Below are 21,603 nucleotides of genomic sequence, written 5' to 3'. Positions count from 1 at the left end.
AAAGTGGGTCAGCGGGCGAGTGAATTGGCCGGTCCCAAGGTGGCTGGCAGAGCGTGCCCCAGGGGCACCTGCTATTGGGGTCCGCAGCTTTTCATTCCCATTGGGCGACCCCTGAGTGACCCCTGCTGGATGATCTCAGGGTGCCTCTCTGGAACACACCTGCACAGTGCCATGCAATCCCCCCCGAGCTCTTCTGCCAGAGCCCCCGAGCTGCCAGAGCATCAGCAGGAAACCTGGCATGAGTTGAGCGAGCCCCACGAGCAAGGCAGCCTGCCAAGGGGGCACAGGCTGCTCTCAGGGGGGCCCCTTCCCAGCAGTCTCCCTGCCAGCCGGGGCTGGCTCTGCTTCTGCACGAAGTGCCTTTGGAGGAGCAGCAAGAGCCGCAGCGAGTTCCATCTCCCCTGGGGCTCCCTGTAATTGTTCCTGGTGAACTTCAGCTGCTGCTCTGAGCTGGGCATCGCCTCTTTGTTTGCACCTGGTACAAACACCTGCAGAGGCCGGGGCTGGGGGAGGGGCCCTTCCACTTCACCCCGGGTTTGCAGAGGAAAGCAGAACGGACACCTGCTCAGCACAGAGCAAGCCCTGTTATCCATGGAGCTGCTGCCCGAGCCAGACAGGCCCTTCCTTGCCCACCAGCACGACAGAGCCAGGGTGCTGCAGCCCCAGGGCCTGTACTCCCTTAAGGGGCCTTGCTCGCTGCAGGCCTTCTGCAGTGCAGCTGTAAGGTTTGCAGATGCATCAACGTCCCTACGTAAGCATGGAAATGCACCAAGCACGGAACTGCCAGCAGGCCTGGGAGCTAGGCCAATGCACACAGGTAACAGTTCAGGGAAATGAGGGGCTTCCGTTGAGTGGTGCATGCAGGGAGCCCAGGAGCCGGAGGGGGATTGCACTATACTTGGCTCCACCAAGCCTTCGCTTCCAAGAGCACAAGCAGCGGGCGCTAAGTGAACTGTTCCAGTCAAGCCTCCAGCTGACACAGGCCCTGTGTCTGGACAGGGAGTGTCACACGGCGGCCAAATTCTAGAGCTGCATTAGACACAAGGAAAAAACTCTCTTTGAATGAACCCTGGTGAAACCTCCCCAGAGGCCCAACTGGAACAGAGCTGGCTGGTCCCGATCAGTCAAATTACCCTGGAAAAGTGGGGAAACGAGCTGTCATGTCAGGTGAGTGTTTCACTGGTGTGGGAAACATCAGGTGTATTGTAGGCGTCCTGTGGCTCCAGCTGGGGGCCGGGGCCCTTCATGGAGCTGGGCACTGGAACCCACACAACCGAGAGCGAGTCCCTGCCCCAAAGAACTTAACCCAGGCAGTAACAGTCCCGTGTGTAACGGGGGCTTGTCCCGTAGGCTGGAGAGCCAGGGGCTGAGCCAACCTGATTACAGAACAAGCCCCACCTGAGGGGACTGGTCACTCCCCTGTAAAGGGCAGAAGGTGACTGCAGCAGAGAGGGAGAGGCTGGCTTGAGTGGTGATGAAGCCCAGCTGGGGGGAGAACCAGGTAGGCTGCTCAGAGCACGGAGGCCTGGGAGAGACCCAGCTTAAGCAGGGAAGAATATAAGAGGCTTAGTAGGAAGTGGCCTGGGGGAAAGCAGAGGACCTAGCTGTGGAATATGGGGCCTGGGGCTGAAGCCCAGGGTTGGGGGGTGTCTTGCAGGGGGGCTGCATAGCTGAGCCCCAAAGGCAGCCTGAGGAATAGCCCGGAGACGGCAGGAGGGGTTTGTTTGTGGTAAAGGCAGCTTGGGATGCTTAGTTTGGACAGTGGTGACCTTGGAGGGGGGGGACTGACCCAGCTGTGTCACTGGCAATCCTCCCGGTGCTGGGTGAGGGGGGGAAATGCTGGAGAGCTGCTAGGCCACGGCTGCCCACTAGGGGGTGCCTAGCAGCCCCCTGCAGTGGGGCAGGGCAGGGGGCAGTCACCGGGTCCCAGTCCTCAGCAAATAGACACCCAGAGCAGAGGCTGGACCACCTGGAGCCAGATGCGTGGGGATCCCAGGTGCGCTGGGCCGGCGCCTTTGCCAAGTCCCCATGGCACAGCAGGCAGCTGCCAGATCTTCATCTTGCTGACTTCGGGACAGGGCGCCCCACCCCGCTGGGCTCCAGGGCAGGGCAGGGCTGAGTGCACGGCCCAGGTGCTCAGCCCACACAGAGAGCAAGAGACAAAGGTGGGGGAGCGGGGGATATGTTTCCCACTCCGGCGGCTCCGCCAGTCTGAGCTATGGAAGCAGCAGGGGACTGGCAGGCCCAGGTCTCGTGGCTCCGGCTCAGGCCAGGGCCAAAGAACGCTGCCCAGGAGAGCAGAGGGGGGAGTTTGGTGCAGGGGCTCGGTGGGCCTGATACGGGGAGGTGCCAACCACCCTCTGCTTGCTGACCCCACCCTGCCATAATCCTGCCCCTGCCCAGGTGCCCGCAGGGCCGGTTGGATTCCCCCAGCCGGTTCTGACATCAACAGCTGCTGTGCAAGGAGCCCTCTGCGCTGGGCCTGAGGTGCCAGCCTGCCGGGGTCACAGATCAGCCCAGCAGCCAGGCTCTGCTCCTTCTGGTTGGCTACGCCCTGGGCTGAATGGGGGTGCAGCACGCTGACAGGGCTCAGGGGAACCTGGGGCAGTGTAAGCCCATTAACCTTGGCCTAGAGAAAGGGCTGAGGGGGGGAGGCAGAGAGTGAAAGTTGGTGGAAGGGGGGAAGTTGCTGGGCTACCTCACTTGGCAATGCCACCTCAGGAGCATGGGCTGGGGGCACTAGGCTGGTTACATAGGGCATGGAGCAGGCATCCAGCAGGTAGATCCAGAGCCCCACTGCAGGGATTAATATTTCTTCCTGCCCCCCATCTCCAGCCCCCACGCACCACAGGCCCGGGCTGGCTCCAGGTTATGCTGGCAGAGGCTCCAACCACAACTCTTTGCAGGCCATGCCGGGGTAGAAGGTGAGCCTCTCGCCAGCCAGGGAAGGTCACTGCAGTCGGGCTGGGAGTGGAGGCAAGGGGCTGAGGCCCTGGAGCTGATGGGTCTCCATGGGGCGGGGCTGGCAATGCCCAGGCCTGTGATTAGCGCGTCAGGAAAGAGCCTGACCGTCACCAGCCGTAATTACCCCTTGGAGAGCCGCGTGGAGCCGGTGGGGCGCGGCCCATCTCCCAGCACAAGGCCCCAGCAGCTCAAACGGGGTACAAGCCACGGCGTGTTTATGATGGAGCATGTCTGGGGGATGAGGCAGGGGGCCTCTGCAGGGACCAGTCTGATGTCTGGCCCAGCAAACAGCAGGACACCCCCCAGCTTAGCCCTGCCCCCAAAACAAGCTGCCACCCGCCTCCCCAGGGGCACTGGAGCTTCTGGTCTCAGGAACGAGATCGCCCTGGGGAGCCCCAGCCCTGCTGCATACAGAGTCCTCTGCTCAGCCGCTCCACCCCGCTCCTCCAAGCAGTGCCAGGGAGAAGCTCCCCAGGGAGCTGGGATGAGCGAGGCACAATGATTAGAAAGGGAGGGTCCCAGCCAAATTAAAAACTGTTAAACCTGGAGGGGAACCCCCTCAGGAACCAGGGAGGTGAGGGCTGGGAACTTGGAGTGTGTTGGACCTACTCAAAACAGTGGCTTGCTGGGAAAATGCCCCAAAGCTGTTCTCTTCCTCACCTCTCCTGGTGGGAGCAGAGGCAGGCCGCCAGGTCTGGGGCTGGGTAAGGGGACCCCACCGCAGGGACACAGGAGCAACCTCAGTAACAGGCAGAAGCTGCAGGAGGAGCGTACACCCAGGAGACAGAGGGCTCAGGAGCAACTGAGGTAGGAACTCAGCCCCACGTAGGCTCATCTGGGGCGAGGGGAGGGTATGGATGGGGTCCCCTGTTGTGCCACACAGACAGGCCTGCGGGGGAAGGCCAAAGACATGCTGCCCTGTCTAGCACCCCAGGACAGTCAGACCAGGAATCATATACTGCCTAGGGGAATCCCACCTCAAACCCTGGTTCTCTCCATAGCACCTGGGGAAACTGAGGCACAGGCACACACAGCCCACAAGTTGCCCAACGAGGCTGCAGAGAGAACTCGGGAGTCCCCAGTTTCAACCGGTGCCGTTAGCACAGGGCCAGCCTGCCTCCCATTATGAAATGAGCCATGCACCCAGCAAGAGCTGCCTCTCCCGGCTGTAGCGGTGGGCGCAGTATCCAGGTGAGTCTCCCCTCGCCAGAGGCCAGCAGTGAAGCCCACGTTGGGGAATGCAGGCCAAGGGGAGCGGGCCAGTGGCCGTGCAAGGTTCACGCTGCCGAGTGCAGACTGCCACCTGCAGGGGAGTCGTTGCTATTGCAGGGCAGGAAAGGAAGCAGGACCCCCCCCCCCCCGCCCCCCGGCTCGGGGATAAGGGGGTTCAAATGGGTGAAGAAATGAGGGGGGGTGAATTTCCATTCGTGTTCCTGCTGTTTATTCAGTTTGGCTGAAGGAGCAGACATCCCCAAGCCCAGGGAGGGTGAGGTGCTCAGGGACGCAGCCAAGAGGCAGCTCAGCGCGCGACTGCCCCTTCAAGAGTGTTTCGTATCAGCGGGTTCGTCACCTCCGGGAGCTGGCCCAGAGCGAGCTCCCCCGGCCGAGAAGGCAGGTGGTGCTTCGCCGACTCAGCGCAGCAATGCATGGGCACAAATGGGCTTTTTGAGCGCCTCCCTTTACCCTTCCTTCCGCACACAGCCCAAGCCACGGCACCGCGCCTGCCTCCTGCCGCTAACACGGTGTCGCCGCTGGGCTGGGCCTGCGAGCGACAAGGACTGATCCCAAAGACACGGGAGTGACCTGCACCCTCCCGTCACAGGTGGTTCTGCTCTGGCAGGAAGGGGGCAGAGTTCTGGGGCCTGATGCAGCACGTTGCACCAGGTGAGGGGCTAGCTGCTGTCAGTGCTTGGCTACGAGCCCTGTGCTCCACACGCTGAGGGAGGGGCTGTGAGATCCTGTGCTCATGGGCCAGTGTCCTGATGACTCAGTCAGACTGTCTGGGGAGGGTTGCTCCCCATACAGCAGATCCCTGGAGCACCTGTGGACACCTCTCACCACATCAGCATCCATCCCCACATGTACAGAGACCAAAGCCACGTCACCTTCCCCAGGACGGCACTGGCCGCCAGAGGGCTCAGAGTGGCTTCTCCAGCTTGTCCCCCACGAGACAGCTCTCGGACACCTGCTGCTGTCTGCGTTTCTTTATGTCCCTGTAGGCCTGGATGACCCTCTCCCGCTCCTCCTCCACGATGCGCTGGCGAGCGAGGGACAAGGGGGCAGCTTTGCGGACAGGAGCCACAAGGCCGGGAGCCAGGAGAGCCGTCAGCAGGAGCTGCCTCGGACCAGCCTACAGAAATGGAAAGACAGCCGCTGAGACTCGACACATGTTAAGGGACAGAGGGTCAACCAGGGACAGAGCCCACCGCAGAGCGGGGTGCAGGGAGAAGGCACCTGCCAAAGGGCAGCGACTGATGCCAGGAGCTTCCAAGTCTCTACTGTCAAAATTCCTACTAAGCTCAAGAAGCCCTGTAGTGCCAACAGGTTGGTGCCACTCCGCTTTCATCCTGCTGGAGAGCTGGCTTCAAATCCCAGGGCCGTGGCGAGAGAGTCTGGCAACCCTACAACTTGCAAGATCTGCTCAAGAGAGACCTGGGCTGAGACGTGGGGGTCAGCCTGAGCAGCACTGGCAGAGCTGGGAGACAAGCCCAGGGCTGAAATGAGATGGGACGCAACAGCTTACCTTCTCTTTGATTACCCCCTTTCTGGGCTTCACCGTAAGCGCTGGTGGCTGCATGGCGACCTCGCCAAACTGAACTGGATCTGAAAGGAAGGGGCAGGGGAGGAGACAGACATTGCTTGAGATCTCGGCCGTGGTGTGAGCCAGCAGACACTCCCAACAGCTCCCACCACCCCAGAGCTCTTTAAAGACCCTGCATATACAGTGATTGCTGCTGAAGTGCAGCCGCCTCTGGGGAGAGGTGCTTTGAACAGCACTGCAGAACAGCACAGCTCAGGGAGTGAAGCAGAATCCCAAGCCTCACAAGGATCTGCCTGCAGCATTTCATGAGGCAGGCTGGAGGAAGTACCACCCGATCCGCAAACTATTGACTGGGCCCCACAGTGTGTTCCCAGGAAGCTCCTTGGGCGCATGCAGCCCATCATGGAGCCAGGAAAACGGGGAGCCAAGGAAGCAAGAGAACTTGGGAGCAAATTTCAGGTAACGCAAACCTCCTCTACACCCCTCTCCCGGGGCCATACCCAGGGTGAGGGGTCTGCAGGAGAGCCAGGGCTGCCCAGAGCCAGAGCAGCACTGCCGATCTGTACCCGCGCCTACCTTGGAACAAGGCCTTCTCCAGCATCGCCGCTTTCTTCTCCTCTCTCTTCTTTTGCATTTTCTCCAGTCGTTTATTCTGAAATCTAAGGATGCCGAGCCGGGTCATTTAGAGGGGATGGAGAGCTGGTTAAAAAAAGGGTGCTGGGGGTGGGAGGAAGGGTGCTAATGCTCTGATTAGAACAGACCCATCTGCAGGATTTAAACCTGACTCGGACTGTGAGCTTCCAGAGCAGGGGGCGTGTCTTACTACTTGTGTGTGCAGCACCTTGCGCACCGGGGGCCCCTGATCTTAACCTGACACTATCCCATTAAGAGCTGAGAACTCCACTCCCTCACCTCCAGGGGTACAATCCCCACCCCAGCCCTCTGGGTGTCATGCAGGTGCAGCAGCCTCCTCAGAACGGGTCTGCCGTGCGTGAGCTCAGTACCAGCTGCTGGATGGCTGAGTGATGGACGGTGCTGCCCCCAGAAGGGAAAGTTGCTGTATGGGCCCCAGGGGGAGGATAGGACCAGTCTCTGCCACGGCTGGTGTCAGTTAATTGCTCCCTCTCGGGGCTGGCTTTGTCTCCTCCCCTCCCCTCCCCTCCCCTCCCCTCCCCTCAGTAATGCAACTCCAGTGCCAACAGGATAAGTAGCGATTTCTGAAGGCAGGAGCTGATTCTGCATTTGCTGCTCAGGCAAGCCCCTGCTGCAGCCTTTAGGAGCCATGACTGGGCCCTGCCCAGCAACATCAAAGCATTCCCTTGGCCTCGGCGTGAGCTTCCCCCCCCAGACCTACTCCTTCTTCCTCTGTGACTTCTCCGGGGCCGGCTCCTCAGTCTCAGGCTCGCGCTGCAGCTGGTTTTTGGTGAGAAACAGGACATGCTGGGTTTCCTGCTCCATGCGTTGGATGTAAGCCGACACCGACTCTTGCTTCCGCCTCCTGAACTTGGGCACGGGAATATCACCCTGGGCTGCAGGATCCGGGGTCACAGGCTTCCTTTTGCTCACTGCAGCCAAGATCACAACAGCATTAGCCAGAAGAAGGATCTGAGGGCACCACCCATCCCAGGCAGGACAAATCCCAGGGACACGGGATCTAGTTCAGGTATTTGCACCCGCTGCGCCTGCTGAAAGCTGACACAGAACCTGACTCCTCTGATGGTTAGGATCAGCTCTGCAGCCCCATGCTGCCACTCAGCACCCCTTTGGGCTTGGACAGAACCAAGCAGATTCCAAGATACTGCACAGTCATGTACATCATAATCCTCTCCCTCAGTACTTCCAGTCTGAGATCAGTGAGGCATCACGACAGCGGCAGCACCCAAGAACCTGACAAAGAGCAAGAGACCGAGAAGTGGGGAAAGGAGGCCCAGAGAAACTAAATGACCTGCCCAGCCTCTGTGGTAGACCCAGGAATTTGGAACCCTTTTCTTTTCATTCCTAAGAAGACCTGTAAACCCCCGTGTCAGAGCACAAGATGACCATCAACTGACAAGGGGAAGGAGGAACAGTACCTGGTGGCAGATTACACCAGAACTGCCTCCTGCAGGGTCTCTGCTACTTGCTGGTACTGGCCACCACTGGAACCAGGATATTCAATGGGAGGGACCTATGGTCTGATCCCTTTAGTGGGGCCATGTGCCATTTTCAGTGAAGTCAACATAACTGGTGTAAATTAGGCCTCATCTGTATTTGATGGGATCTTTCCAGTGAGTTAAAAAGGTCCTGGGGAGGCTGGCCTTTACCTGCTTTCCTTCTCTTCCTGCTCTTGGGGTTTTTCATCTCCTCTCTGCTCTTAATGAGCTCCTGAAGCCGATAGGGGATTTCCTGCTCATCAAGATGTTTGGGCTTTGAGTTGGTTTTCTTCTTCTCTTGGCTGAAAAGGAAGAGACATACAGAGGTCCAAAATCAGGGACAGGGAAAGGTGCAGAACTCACTGCTGCAGCACTGACAGCCAGGTGAATGGGAGGCAAGGTCTGAGCTGAGAAACAGGCCCAGTGAGCTGGGTTTGTCTATCCATCGAACTGTCCCTCTTCTCGCTGAGACAAGGCAGGTGAGGTAACATGTTTTAGTGGACCAGCTTTTGTTGCAGAAAGAGACAAACTTTTGAGCTTACGGAGCTCTGCCGTAGGTTTAAAACAAACAAAAGGAAGTATTTTTTCTCACAATGCCCAGTCAACCTGTGGAACTCCTTGCCCGAGGATGTTGTGAAGGCCAAGACTATAACAGGGTTCAAAAAAGAACTAGATAAATTCAGGGAGGATAGGTCCATCAGTGGCTATTAGCCAGGATGCCCAGGGCTGGTGGCCCTAGCCTCTGTTTGCCAGAAGCTGGGAATGAGCGACAGGGGCTGTTTCACGTGATGATTCCCTGTTCTGCTCATTCCCTCTGGGGCACCTGGCCCTGGCCACTGTCGGAAGACAGGGTACGGGGCTGGATGGACCTTTGGTCTGACCCGCTATGGCCGTTCCTATGGCTGTGTAAGCTGGACGGCTCACCTCTCTCCCCAGCAGAAGCTGGCCCAACAAAGGCTATTTCCCCACCTCGCCTCTCTCCTATCCCGTGCAGCTACGCAACACTGCACCCCTCCTCTGAGGGGCTGGGCTCGGGTGTCGCCTTCCCAGCCGCTAAAACAAGAGCCGCCCAGCCAGTGCGCGGGGGGGAGAGGGGGAAAGTGGGGGGGGGGAAGTGGGGGGGGGGGTTGCCCGGCGGCAAAGTTCCCAGGACCAGAGCGGGCGATGGCGCCCCAGGGCCCTAAGGCGCAGCCAGTCGCCCCCTTCAGAGGCTGGATGCAGGCCTCGCTGGAGGCGGAGGCGCCCACGGGCCCGTGCTGGGCACGAGCTCGGACACACCAGCGCGATGGGCCGCATCGCCGCCGAGGGAAGGGACCAGACACGGCGGTGACAGGCGCAGCACATCGGCCGGCCCTGCAGACCGAGCCCGCGGAGCGGCCCCCCCCCCATACCGAGCCCCCATACCGAGCCCGGGCCGGGACCGCCCCGCCCTTGCGCGGCTCCCCCCGGGCAGCGCGGCCCGCAGGGCCCGGCGGCGGCTGTTTGCCCATCGGGAGCGGGAGCCACGTGCGCCTCCCACGTGCGCTCGCCCGGCCCGACGGCCCCACTTCCGGCTGACCCCGGCGCCCCGCCCCCTCCAGTCCCCTGCTCCCATTGGTCCGCGTCCCCAGGGACCGCCCCCTCCGCAACTATTGGTTCGCGCCTGGAGGAGCCGCTGCGGCTATTGGCTGAAGAAGCTGTCGCTCGTGCGGAGACGAGGCGGGTTGTCGGGGCGCCGCGGTCGGGATGTTACTGCAGGGGGCGGCCCGGTGCGGCCGGGGCCTGGCGGGGGGGAGCCGCGCGGCGGGGGCCCGTCCCCAGGTGAGCACCGGGGGCTGTTTGGGAGGCAGCAGAGTTGCGGGGGGGCTGGATGGGGGAGGGGAGCTGGCATGGGAGTGGGGGGGGGGCTGGAGTGAGGGGAGCTGGATGGGGGAGGGGACCGGGGGGGCTGGATGGGGGAGGGCAGCTGGCATGGGAGCGGGGGGGGGGCTGGAGTGAGGGGGGCTGGATGGGGGAGGGGACCGGGGGGGCTGGATGGGGGAGGGCAGCTGGCATGGGAGCGGGGTGGGGGGCTGGAGTGAGGGGGGCTGGATGGGGGAGGGGACCGGGGGGGCTGGATGGGGGAGGGCAGCTGGCATGGGAGCGGGGGGGGGGCTGGAGTGAGGGGGGCTGGATGGGGGAGGGGACTGGGGGGGCTGGATGGGGGAGGGCAGCTGGCATGGGAGCGGGGGGGGGACTGGATGGGGGAGGGGACTGGGGGGGCTGCCATGGGAGCAGGGGGGGGCTGGACTGGGGGGGGCCTGTATGGGGGAGGGGAGCTGGCATGGGAGCAGGAGCGCTGGGGTTGGACCGGGGGTGCTGTATGGGGGAGGGGACCGGGGGGGCTGGATGGGGGAGGGGAAGGAGGCTGTGTGGGGGAGGAAAGTTGGAGCAGGAGAGCTGTATGTGGCGGAGGGGAAGGAGGCTGTTTGGAGGGGAAGGAGGCTGTTTGGAGGCGGAGGGATCTCCTGTCTGTCTTTGGACCCATCTCCTCCATCCCCAGTACGGGATTATCAAGGGCACTTGGTGGGCCGACTCTTGCCTTCCTCCCCGCACCCGAGCTGCTCCTGCGGCCCGGGGCGCTGTGAGAGCGGCTGCGAGCCTTGCCCGGTGCTGGGCGAGCTGCTGGGCCCACCCCAGGGGCCGTGTGGATAGTCCCATCGGCGCAGATGGCCATCAGGACGATGGACCAGACCCGGCCGTACAGAGCCTTCAGCGTGTGACAGTTCGACCTCTCTTGTAAGTTTGTTATTAATTGCCAGGTAAATCTACAACTCTTCAGGTGCACCGAGCGCTGGAGACTGCAGAGATGTGGGTGTCCTCTCTGGGACAGGCTACCTCGCAGAGACCACCTGAAAAGCTACTTCTGCAGCGTTCGGAGACTTTCCGTGGACCAGTCAAAAGCAGATTTTAGCCACCATCAAAGCCATTCAGAGACCCGAGGAGATGGCTCTCAGACTGATCCCCAGCAGAGCGACGGAGAGCCCTGCGCTGCAGGGCTCTCTGAGCCTTTGAAAGACACAGAGCCCCCCTTTTCCAAGCCCCCAACGCTCCTTCCCCCCACTAATTGCTGTATGAGCGGCTGCCACAACTGCGTTTGGATTGCATATGCAGAGGAGCTGCTGAAACACTACCAGGATGGGGGAGAACAGGCCTTAGCCGCTGTGGAAAAGCACATAGAAGATGAGAACATTAAAATGATTTTAAAGATGGAAATCAGATTCCGTATGAAGAAAGACTGATGTGCACAGTTTAAGCTGTTGGCTCCTGCCATGGCTCCTCTATTCCCATGGCACTACAAACTCCAGAGAGAAAGTGCCCATATTTATTTATTGTCCCTTCTCCGAAAAGGCTCCTTATTTAACATAATTTGTCCATCTCCTTTGAAGCTTGGTTCCTGGGCTCGAGAACCCAGCTTGACCACTAGTTGGTAAAGGATTGCCATTATTTATTGGCATGAGTTACAGTACTTGGCAGAAATTGAGTGAGAATAAATTCATACCCGTGTGCTTAAAAATGTGAACCTCTTCTAGGCCTGCCTTTGTGTTCTGGGCTTGTTCAACACCTACTGTGACGGGGCCCTGGCCCGGGACCTGGGCTCCTAGCTGTTGCTACTTCACGTTTTGTCTCATGCTTAACTACTGAGTTAAGCGTGAGACAAAACGTGAAGTACGCTGCTTTAAAAATATTTAACATCTAGGCTGGGAATCCCAAAGGGGACGACGAATTCAACACCCAAATCCCCCATTCTCTGGGAGTTTGTCCCTTAGCCCTTTTTAAAACCCCTGCTGTAGTCTAGATAAATGTTCCTCTCTCTCCCCTGATGCATGGCCTGCTGGGTTCCCCTCTGAATATGCACTGCTTCCTCACCCAGCTGCTTGGTGGCTGGAATTGAAGAGCCTAGTGCATAACCGCCAAGTGACAGTAGTATTCCCTGGGAGGGCCACATTTGTGCCTCCGGGCTGCTGTGATGGTCAAAATGGCGCAGGCATAAATAAGAGCAGCTGCAGGGCAGCTCTAATTTGCAGCACCTTCCAAGAGCTGCCTAGCGGCTGCCGTGCCATCTGGCACAGCACAGAAGCTCCGTAGTGGCATGTGCTGGAGAGGCTCCCCTTGCACACGTCCAGCCCCACCTCCTGTACCACACCTGGCAAGGCGGCTGAGTCAGAACTGCTTAGGGTGATTCAAGGCTTTGCACCTGTGGAATTTCCTGCCGCACCGGGCACCACAGATCTGCTCCCCCTCCATGTGCACCCTGGAGAGGTGTATAGAGGCTGTGGTGGAATCTGTCCCACGTTCTTTGTGCTAAATGACAGCATTTTGCTCCCATTTGCTAAGGGGTCTGGGTCACAAAGCACCAGCCGCCCTAAAACTTAGCGCGCCAGAGCAGTGCCCTTGCTCTGCTTGGCTGCAGAGTTTGAGGTTTTTAATGAAATCTTGACAGAAACTCAGCCCTCCCCCCAGCTGCGGAATCTGGCTAACGAAGCGGGTGCCACTAAGACCTGCTAGCTGTTTAGCAGTGTGCGCTAATAAAACTCAAGATGGACTCAATAATTAACAGGAGTCCTTGTCTTTATCAGACAAGTAACCAGTTCAGCTGGTGTCCTTAAAACGTTCCTGGATTCACATAATCCTATTTGCTGAAGCCTAACTAATTGTAATTAGTGGAAGGGCCTGAAGTTCAATTAAAGTGTACTGAGATTATGCCTTTTTATAATTGCTTTAGTGCAAAGGGATTAGCTTTGGAATGATACTCATCCAGCAGACAAACTGGTGCTTCCACAGGAAACCTGGGCAAAGACCAAGGAGTTGCTTTTCCAAGAAATTGAGCAGTGATCAGAAGTACTTTTTTAATGCTTGATAGTCAGTTGACCCATAGGACTCCCTGTCACAGAGGCCAACACCTTAGCAGTGGTCAGAAAAGGATTAGACAGTCGGATGGAGAATGGGGAACACCTACAGTGATAGGATTAAAACAGGGAAGGGATATCCACTTTCATGCTTCACTACTAGGGGATAGGAAGAAACTTCCCCAGTGGACAGATAAGGAATAACATGCCCACTATGGAGCCAGCAGCTAGCAGTGGCCGCGGTCGAGCACCTGGGAATGAACTTGGTGGACTTTTTTTTTTTTTTTTTTTTAAGAATATCAGGGTTGAAAGGGACCTCAGGAGGTCATCTAGTCCAACCCCCTGCTCAAAGCGGACCAATCCCCAATTTTTGCCCCAGTTCCCTATATTGCCCCCTCAAGGATTGAACTCACAACCCTGGGTTTAGCAGGCCAATGCTCAAACCACTGAGCTATCCCTCCCCCATTTCTTCTGCTCCACCCTGGCAATTCCTAGGTTCCTAAGAATACCAAACAGCAAATCACCCAGCAGTGACGACCGGCCTTTGCATTAGTGCCTGCGGCCAGCATTTGCAAAGGGAGGCACCTGAATCCATGCTTGGTTGCTAAGTGAGTAGTCCGATTTTTTTTTTCCAGGTGGCTCAGGGCCCTGCGGCTTCCATTGACTTCATCTGCCCAGGAGGGGGCCTTACAACATTGCTAGCCTCGGCCAGGAGGATGCTGCCGTAGGGGGTAGCATCCCAGAGTCCCAGGCCCTTGGTGACCTCACTGTTTTTCAAGATCGGACAGTAGCTTGGGATCCATATGAGCTGAATCTGGGGCCCATCCCTTGTTATCAGGGGGTTTTCTGTCTTGTAAGAAGCTCGGGGCAGGGACTTCGTCTCCTGGTCTGTTTGGTGTCACGCTAATTGCACTTTATCTGCTATTAATTAATGTCTTTGCTCCGCTTGTGTGCTCTTCGGGCTGTCTGAATACATGTGCATGCAGCAGGCCGGGATCCAGGGGTGAGCCCTCTAACCATAGGGCAATACACATAAGTCGGAAAGGGAAATGTCATGTGCCCATAGGCAGAGCTTGGTGAACACTGCAAAGATCTGGGCCCACTTTTTGAGCCCCGTTGCAGGCGCTTTGCATGGTCTTCTAGCAAATGTGGTTGATGGCAGAAGGGTTCTGAGAATCGGCCCATTGGACCCCAGTATTGCAGATTTGTGCAAAGCACGTTTTAAATTGACAGCTGGGACAGCAGGTTCTGACAGGGTCAGTCAAGGATCCTGCGCTCAGACTAGCTCCGCTGTCTGGAATATTTGTGACGGTCGAGCTGCAGGCTGAAGTCTGCTCACGGGAACTCCTGGGTCGTTGATTGCCAGCCAGGGATCTCCCAACAACAAGCTTCTAGACTGAAGAGGAGGCAAAATCCATCCGATAAATTATTTGCTAAGAATTATTCTGCCCCAAACACAGCACTGCACACTGAAATATTGCACAGAGCCAGAGAGTTGAGCAAATGCCCCTGTGGAACAATAAAATGCACAATCAAATGGGCGGGAACGGACAGCGTGTTACAATAGCATTACCCCAACGCCCCTCTCTCACCCACATGCTCCTCTCACCCACCCCAAACGATGTACATACCATTAGAAATTAAATCAGCTTACCCATTTTAAAGGAAGGGTCATAATCCTATTATCCAGGAGCAGAATAAACCCACCGGCCCGCAAGAACCATCCAGAGTGTCGTCTATAGGACACGGACCCATCGCTGACAGTCACAGCTGGCTGGGGCTAGCACCAGCCCAGTGCAGCTGGCCCTGTGAAACATCTGCAGTGGGGTAAGTAATCCCCTCTACTTTGAATACACCAAGTGCTGCTGTTCCTCAGCTTCTTACGTAAGGCGTCATTGTGCTCCAGTCTCCATCTTGCTTATGTCCCTGCCTGTCTACTTCTGCCACCCTGCGTGAGACTGTGGTTCCTTTCCTTGGTCTTTAAAAATCTAGTCGGTCCCTCCACTGTGGATGCCAAGTGATCCGAGGAGTTTGGAGAGGTGAAGGGAGTCGTTATTCTAGGCCGTGGTGCCATTCGCCAGTGCGGGATGGACTCGAACCTTATCAGGCTGTTGGCGTGAAATGGTCCAAGGTAGCTAGTCTGGACAGACGCCGAAGAACCAAAATAGCTGGGGTGCTCTAAGCTGTCGTCGTACTTCCAGCCTGCTGAAGGAGCAGCCAAGTGTCCCTAGCAAACCTCTGGGCAGCTCGGTCTGTTTCCGAGGGTCAGACAAAGGCTCAGGATCGGAGTTGGTCACGATGGGTGTTTTTTCAGAGAAAATCTTTAAAACATTAATTTTCTGGGATTCTTTTTAACTGAAATGTTTTGGTTTTTTGCTCTTTCCCCTTTTCCAGTTGCAAACTGGGAAGTGGGGTGGGTGGATCCTGAGGAAGGAAAAACCCCTGAAAACGGGGTTGGGGGGGGCAGGTCCTAGAAAATTTCTGATAGAAGGGAAATGTTCCTTTTGCAAAAATGCTGGTTTTTGTTGAAAAATGTTTTGAAAGGGAGAGTGTTGACTGGCTGCTCTTGCCAGGGGAGCCCCAAGTGTCGATCCGTTCCCCTTCTCCTTGCAATCATTTGTTACAGAGCAAGTCGTTTCCCCTCTAAGGAACGGAGGGGGACTCCTCCCGCCCACTTGGGGCTGTTGTCAGCCCCATCAGGCCTGCTAGCCCACGGCTAGTATCTGCAGAAATATTGATATCTTGCCCTGCCACCCAGGAGAACAGCCCTGCTCGGATTAGCGCTGCTCTGGGGATTTGCAGAGGAGGAAGGATACACAAACTTGTCCAGTTGTTTGCAGAGTTTTTTTCCCTCTGGCTTGCTGTGGATTTAGGTGCTGAGGGCCTGCTCCAAAGCCCCTGAGCTGATGGGAAGACTCCCACTGCCTTCAGTGGCTGTGAATCAGTCCCCAAATGTTTCTGAGCCAGTAGTTAAACTGGCCTTGTTAGAGAGGGGAACCGCAACAGCTGCTGACCCTGGCCCCATCCTGCAAACAGGCACATGTTGTACTATTGCCCGGGACACTGCTTAATAGATTCCACCTGTGCTTAACTTCATTATCCGCACTGAAATAGCACCTAGCGGCCCCCGGCCAGATCAGAGCCCCGGTGTGCTAGGGGCTGCTCAGCACGCACACCGCTTAGTCTGACTACGCCAGCCAGCCAGTGGGGTGAAGAGCACAGTGAAGTGATGTAACCAGGATATGGCAAAGGCAAGGCTAGAATCCAAGTCTCCTGACTCGCAGCCCCGGGTCCCTTTCCAGCCTGGTAGACCAGACCCCCCCCCACGTGAGAGGTGTTGGTAACGGAAGGGAATGCCACTGATCACAGAACACAGAGCGAGGGGAATGAGATGCCCCGCAGCTGGGGAAGCCAGGAGGACAGTCTTTGGAAGGGGCGGCGTTTGTGAACAGATAGTAACTGCACAGGTGGCTTGGTCAGGGGGTTGCTGAAATCCCTCACAGGCTTCATGGATGTAAAGGGGCTGGAAACAGCACTCCCTGTTGAAGACTCAAGCTTCATTGGAGGCACCTCGTAACTCGGATCATTTATCCACGAGAAATAAACACTAGGGGCTAGAATCCGGCCTCTCAATGCCCAGGGACTAGTCGGCTATTGAGTAACCTGGGAGGGCTGCTTGCGGGATAGCATACTAGCCCACGGGCTTTGGGAGACTAGCCCTGGGGGGAGGGATAGCTCAGTGGTTTGAGCATTGGCCTGCTAAACCCTGGGTTGTGAGTTCAATCATTGAGGGGGCCATTTTGGGATCTGGGGCAAAAATTGGGGATTGGCCCTGCTTTGAGCAGGGGGTTGGACTAGATGATCTCCTGAGGTCCCTTCCAACCCTGATATTCTACGATTCTGTATTCTGTCTGGCCTTTAGAAACTCATCTCTCCTTTCACAAATTATATCTGCCTTGCTAAATTGCCTGTGGTTTTACTTGGGAGTGACTGTAACTGTCAATACTTTGCTTGTTTCACGCTGGAACACGTCCCAGAACTGAGACGTTTCTTGGGGACAGAAGGGTGACACTGCTGCAGAAGCCCCTCCATTAGACACAATGGAATGATAGTAATTTACCCACCCCGAGCATTCAAGAAACCATGAGTCAGCGCCCTGCCCTCCCAAAAAAATACAAGATTGGCTTAAAAAATCATGATTTAAAAAATAATAAATGGGGGAGGATTTTTTTTATTCCTTCTCTGGTCTTTGAGCCTCTAGGGTTTGTGTTTCGTATGCCACCGTGAGGGCTCGAAAATTACTATGCTGAAATTCCTGTGTAATGACATGATGCAGGGGGACTGGGGCTTGAAGAAAAACACCAGCTCTGAGACTTGTGATCAAACCATGAGAGCTGGCAACATGGAGGCGAGTTTGGGTTCCCAGGTACGATCGGGCCGGAGGAGAAGTCATGGGGTGCTGCACTCCCCCCATTATACCGGTCTCATGTTTCACGGGAACTAATAGTGCAATCACTGGGTCCCGCACAGCTACTAGTAAAAGAGCAGCATTAAGGTGGGCGACCGGAGTGCAGAAACCCACAAATTGGCAGGCTGGACGAGAGCAGAGATCCATCTACCCCAGTGGCCAGCCCCAGCTTTTTCAGAAGCTCCCTCTACCCCCAGGCAATTATAGAATAACACTTCCACCACCTATTCCTTTCAAAGGTCAGTTCATGCCCTGAAACATGAAGGGTTAGGGCCCTTCCAAACCTTGGGAGTGGGGGATTGTTTTTAACTCCTGGATGTTTTCATTACCCACAGAAGCATTCAGTCTTTTGTGAGTCCAGCTGAGCTTGTGGCCTCAATGGCGTCTTGTGGCAATGAGTTCTGTGGAAGAACTGGGCCCCGTGTAAACTATTTCCTCAGATTGGTTTTAAATCTGCTGCTTTTTGCTGATTGAGTGGCTTCTTCTTGTGCTCAGAAGGATACATTGAAGCCACCTACCTGTATTTTCATTATAGTCATTATGTTGTATTCTTTTATCATGTCCCTTTATATTTATCTCCTAACAGCTCCGTCCTTGCCCTCAAAAGTTAGAAAATGCCAGAATTAAGCTTGCCTATGTAACCTTAATTCTGCCCTTGTTGGGTATGCAGCGGGGGACAGTCTTTCATTACATGATCAAACCGTCTCTCGACTAGGCTATTTTCACTGCCCAAGAGAACGGACATGCCAACAGCAGCATCCACAACGAATGGTCTCTGAGAGCTCATTTCAAATGCTAATCTTGCGACGCATTATCTGTAGACCTGGATCTTTGTCTTTTTAAATACGACTTTTAGCTCAATTGGGGCCCAATAACGCCCGTGCTTGCAGCAGTCCATACTGATAAATGTGCTGGATCAGGGCCTTGGAGCACAGACTTCAGGGCCCGCAGTCCCAGGGAGAAAGGACGTGTTTTGTCCTTGCAAACACACAGTTTAAAACAAGCCAGCAGGGACATTTCAGTCCCACACAGGTGCTGCTCCCGTCCTTGTTAACAAGCTGTGGTACATTATCCACCATGTACACAGCTAAGCGTGGGGCCCCAGGGCTTTCTGAGCACTAACGGGCAGGAAGAGACCTCTGCACAGTGCTGGTCCCAGCAGCCAGCTGACCTTGCACGCTCAGATCTTCCCTTTGCTAGGACACCAGCTGCTCCCAGCACCCAGTGTCAGAAGCAATAACAGCACCCAGCAAAGAGCCGCCCAGACTCATTCAGCCCTCTCTGCCCCCAGGTTCCCGACAGGCTTGGCATGGGAGTCGGGACGTTGGGGGCCGGGGGAGAAGGAGCAAATAGTTGTAACTTCAGGGATTTGTTGTCTAAAGAAATAAACACTAAAGCCCCCGGTTTGTCCCATGTTCCCTAGTGCCGTCATTGTCCTTGCAATAATGAGCTTAGAGCTGTCTGAGCTGAGCTAATTCCAAGGTTGCAGGAGCTTTTCTTCTGCAGCAGGGGCGGGGGGCCTGGCAAATGGGTCACTGAGCCATGGAACAGAGCCCTGGCCCACTCTGGGCTGGTGAGTGGCTAAAACTTTCATTTAAAGGGCATGGGAGGGGTCTGCATTCCCACTCCCCAGCTAGCCAGCACTGTCCTTGGCCTCTTGTATGCACCAGCCCCCTGACCAGAGCTGACTGGGGGTTGGCCACCCAGCTCCCATTCATTCCCAGGAGCTGGGTGGCTACAGCCCCTTGCGGGCACTGAAAATCTCTGTCCTGGGTGGGGACTGAACTGTGGCTGCTGAGCACCAGAAAGCACATCCCCCTGCCCCACAAGGAACAGCGGTAACAGGCTGTCAGTCAGTGAGTCAGCCACTAGAGGGAGCTGTGGTCCCATGCACCACCCACATTGCACCCACATTCTCTGCTCCCAGGAGCGAGCAGCCTTGGGTGACCCACACCCGTAGGGTGCCGCTGTGTCCCCCCTCTAGCGGCAGCTGGGTTGAGGAGCCCGCTGCTACACACTTGGCTAAGCGGGCTGGGTCAGGCATAGAGACTTGTGCATCTAGATCCCCTTCCAGCTGCTGCTAGCCCACCCAGGAACGCCATAGGACGTTTGCATTGGTGGCCTGTCTCAGCGGGCACCGTGGGCCGCCATCTCCTTGCTCCCTTCACATGGCCAATTGTCTTTCCTTCTTTCTGCCTCCAAACCTGTGGCCTGCAGGGAGAAGCCGGGACCTGGAGCCAGGGGGACTGCACCAGCAGCTGACACCCCACCGCAGCCATGAGCCTGGAGCCCCCCAAGCTGGAGATCAAGTCAGCCACTGGGGTGACTGGAGGGCCAGCCACCCCCAGGAAAGGGCCCCCCAAATTCAAGCAGAGGCAAACCAGGCAGTTCAAGAGCAAGCCACCCAAGAAGGGGACCCAAGGGTGAGCACGTAGGGTGGGAGTGCTGCTCACTCAGAGTCTGGTCTCTCCTCCCCCCCCCAGTACCAGTGAGCAGCCAGGGCATGGTCCCCTGCATATGCCAGCAGTGACTTGCCTAACCCAGGGGCTCTGTGCGCTGCCAGCCCCTTCTGGCCAGGACTAACCTCTGGGCCTGGGCTCTGCCCCCCATGAGGAACAGCTGGAACCCCTGAGCATTTAATCCTCAGAGAGCTCAGGTGCGGGGCATTGTCACAGCAGAGCCCCGCCCCCATCCACTCTCCCCCGAACAGTGGAATTTAGGGCAACCCATGTGAGGCTAGAGGGGACTTGAGCGGGTCAGGGTGGCAGGACAGTCCAACAATGCAACAGGAGGGGAGCCTGGCTAGGTTAGCCCTTCAGAGAGCAGCTGGCACCAGCCCAGGGAGACCTTGGTGGGGGCTTTACAAAGAGAAAGGAGTGCCCCGAACAGCAGCTAAATGAGAACCAGAGTCGTGAACGTCTTCTCGCCCCTCTTGCCCGTTCACTGGCCATGGCCAGGAAGATACAGCCAGCCTGGGGCTCAGCAGTTCACGCAGGACACCGCAGCAGCGGGATTCTGCAGAGCAGATAGGGCGTGAGCGTAAGGTCCTCTGCAAAGGCTCCACACCCGGAGTGAGCTGTCAAGAGCTCCATTCTCCCCTGGGGTGCAAAGAGCCGCAGCCACCCCACTGCCCTACGGCGCTGGGGACTCAAACAAGGGGCTCTTTCAAGGCTGGGTTTCTGGCCAGCGAGGGGTATGTGCTGGAGATGCTCCCTTTGTCCAGCCCCTCGTCTCACACCCCTCCACGCAGAGCTGGGGGGTCACAGATCACTGGGGGTGGTCAGGGATGCTCCAGGCTGAGCCCAGGGCGGGGAGAGTGATGTAATGGTGTCTCTCCTTGCAGGTTCGGTGATGACATCCCTGGCATGGAGGGGCTGGGAACAGGTAACCGAGCAGCTGGTGCTTGACTGGTTTGGAAATAGGGAATGTGTTGCACATGAAAGGGAGAGATTAACGTCACCAGCTGTAGCCAGCCCTGGGCCAGGGCGCCCCCACCCCACACGGCAGAGGCACCTCAGTCCTGGGGGAGGCCCACAGCTGTGCAGATATCTGCCCAACTCTGCATTTCCACCACTCCCAGCTTGGCTTGTGCTGGACTCACCACCCACAGCTCAGCCCTGACCTGCAGCTCCCCACCCCCATTGGTACCCTCCTGAGAAGTGGCTGCCAGCCATGTCCTGGCTGGGTTTGCTTCTGGATAAATGGAACCAGGTGTCACACACATGGGTCAAGTTCAAATATGGCCTAAAGCAGGACTTGAACTTGTGCCTTACTTCCCTCTGCCGCCCCATCCTTCCCCCTTTGGCAGGCCCCCTTCCCCCCTGCACCATGGAATGAACTTCCAGAACAGCTGGGTGACAAAGGCGGAGTGCCACGGGGAGAGCTCTGCCGTGGGTAAACAGCCCCCAGCCCCATGGCACCGATCTCCACTGAAAAGGCAGGTCGCGCTGCTGTGGAACAAGCCCCATTTGAACGGGGACTAGGGGCGCCCACAGCAGGTACAATGTGCCAAGCAGCTGTGCTGGGGAGAGTGCTTTTCCCAGACAGCTGCCAGATCCTGGCTCACGCTGACCCCTGCCTCTCTGGTTTTCCCCTTTCAGACATCACCGTGATTTGCCCCTGGGAAGCTTTCAGTCACCTGGAACTCCATGAGCTGGCGCAGTACGGCATCATCTAGCCAGCCCCTGAGCTCAGAATTGAGGCATGTGTCTCCTGGCAGCCCACGGAGGTGTCACTATTTATACAGAGGGTGATGCAGCTGCTTTTGCAGCTCGTGAGGAGACCAGCCTGAAAAAGCTCTTTAAAATAAACATGCTTAGTTGAATCTGTCCTGAGTCTTACCTGGCTTCTGTGCTTTCCGAGCCAGCTCTACTCCACCCTAGAGTCTCCCACTCCACTTGGACATGTTGC

At 57.1% G+C, this 21,603-nt stretch overlaps 3 protein-coding genes across 5 annotated transcripts; 2 read left to right on the top strand and 1 right to left on the bottom strand.

Moving 5' to 3' along the window:
• The first annotated feature begins 1,425 nt into the window (after nt 1-1,425).
• On the top strand, nt 1,426-21,515 carry PDE6G (phosphodiesterase 6G). 3 transcript variants are annotated; one of them, XM_073310372.1, is made up of 5 exons: nt 1,430-1,501; nt 3,966-4,155; nt 19,411-19,616; nt 20,537-20,577; nt 21,294-21,515. In XM_073310372.1, exons 3-5 carry the CDS (start codon nt 19,471-19,473, stop codon nt 21,368-21,370), a joined length of 264 nt encoding a protein of 87 aa, XP_073166473.1. In that variant the 5' UTR covers nt 1,430-1,501; nt 3,966-4,155; nt 19,411-19,470; the 3' UTR covers nt 21,371-21,515. The 3 variants fall into 3 exon arrangements, with proteins under 3 accessions (XP_073166472.1, XP_073166473.1, XP_073166471.1); XM_073310371.1 differs by lacking the exon at nt 3,966-4,155 and having other exon boundaries at nt 1,426-1,501; XM_073310370.1 differs by lacking the exons at nt 1,430-1,501; nt 3,966-4,155 and adding an exon at nt 10,279-10,614.
• On the bottom strand, nt 4,389-9,412 carry CCDC137 (coiled-coil domain containing 137). Its single transcript, XM_073310367.1, has 6 exons — nt 9,262-9,412; nt 8,029-8,159; nt 7,080-7,290; nt 6,302-6,384; nt 5,708-5,787; nt 4,389-5,314 (listed from the first exon to the last, which is right to left on the bottom strand). Exons 1-6 carry the CDS (start codon nt 9,345-9,347, stop codon nt 5,102-5,104), a joined length of 804 nt encoding a protein of 267 aa, XP_073166468.1. The 5' UTR covers nt 9,348-9,412; the 3' UTR covers nt 4,389-5,101.
• Nucleotides 9,549-11,398, top strand: OXLD1 (oxidoreductase like domain containing 1). The gene is made up of 2 exons (XM_073310369.1): nt 9,549-9,657; nt 10,638-11,398. The coding sequence occupies exons 1-2, from the start codon at nt 9,583-9,585 to the stop codon at nt 11,115-11,117; spliced, it is 555 nt and encodes a 184-aa protein (XP_073166470.1). The 5' UTR covers nt 9,549-9,582; the 3' UTR covers nt 11,118-11,398.
• Nucleotides 21,516-21,603: the final 88 nt, after the last annotated feature.

This window comes from Lepidochelys kempii, chromosome 14 (assembly GCF_965140265.1).
Source record: "Lepidochelys kempii isolate rLepKem1 chromosome 14, rLepKem1.hap2, whole genome shotgun sequence".
Taxonomy (NCBI): Eukaryota; Metazoa; Chordata; order Testudines; family Cheloniidae; genus Lepidochelys; species Lepidochelys kempii.
This window is presented reverse-complemented; position numbering and strand designations above follow the sequence as displayed.

Coding starts and splice junctions, on each gene's coding strand:
- OXLD1 (XM_073310369.1), top strand. CDS start 9,583: ATGTTACTGCAGGGGGCGGCCCGGTGCGGCCGGGGCCTGGCGGGGGGG. Junction 9,658..10,637: donor CGGCGGGGGCCCGTCCCCAG/GTGAGCACCGGG, acceptor ATTAATTGCCAG/GTAAATCTACAACTCTTCAG.
- CCDC137 (XM_073310367.1), bottom strand. CDS start 9,347: ATGGGCAAACAGCCGCCGCCGGGCCCTGCGGGCCGCGCTGCCCGGGGG. Junction 8,160..9,261: donor GCGGTCCCGGCCCGGGCTCG/GTATGGGGGCTC, acceptor CTTCCTTTTCAG/CCAAGAGAAGAAGAAAACCA. Junction 5,315..5,707: donor AGGGGGTAATCAAAGAGAAG/GTAAGCTGTTGC, acceptor CCATTTCTGTAG/GCTGGTCCGAGGCAGCTCCT.
- PDE6G (XM_073310371.1), top strand. CDS start 19,471: ATGAGCCTGGAGCCCCCCAAGCTGGAGATCAAGTCAGCCACTGGGGTG. Junction 19,617..20,536: donor CCCAAGAAGGGGACCCAAGG/GTGAGCACGTAG, acceptor CTCTCCTTGCAG/GTTCGGTGATGACATCCCTG. Junction 20,578..21,293: donor CATGGAGGGGCTGGGAACAG/GTAACCGAGCAG, acceptor TTCCCCTTTCAG/ACATCACCGTGATTTGCCCC.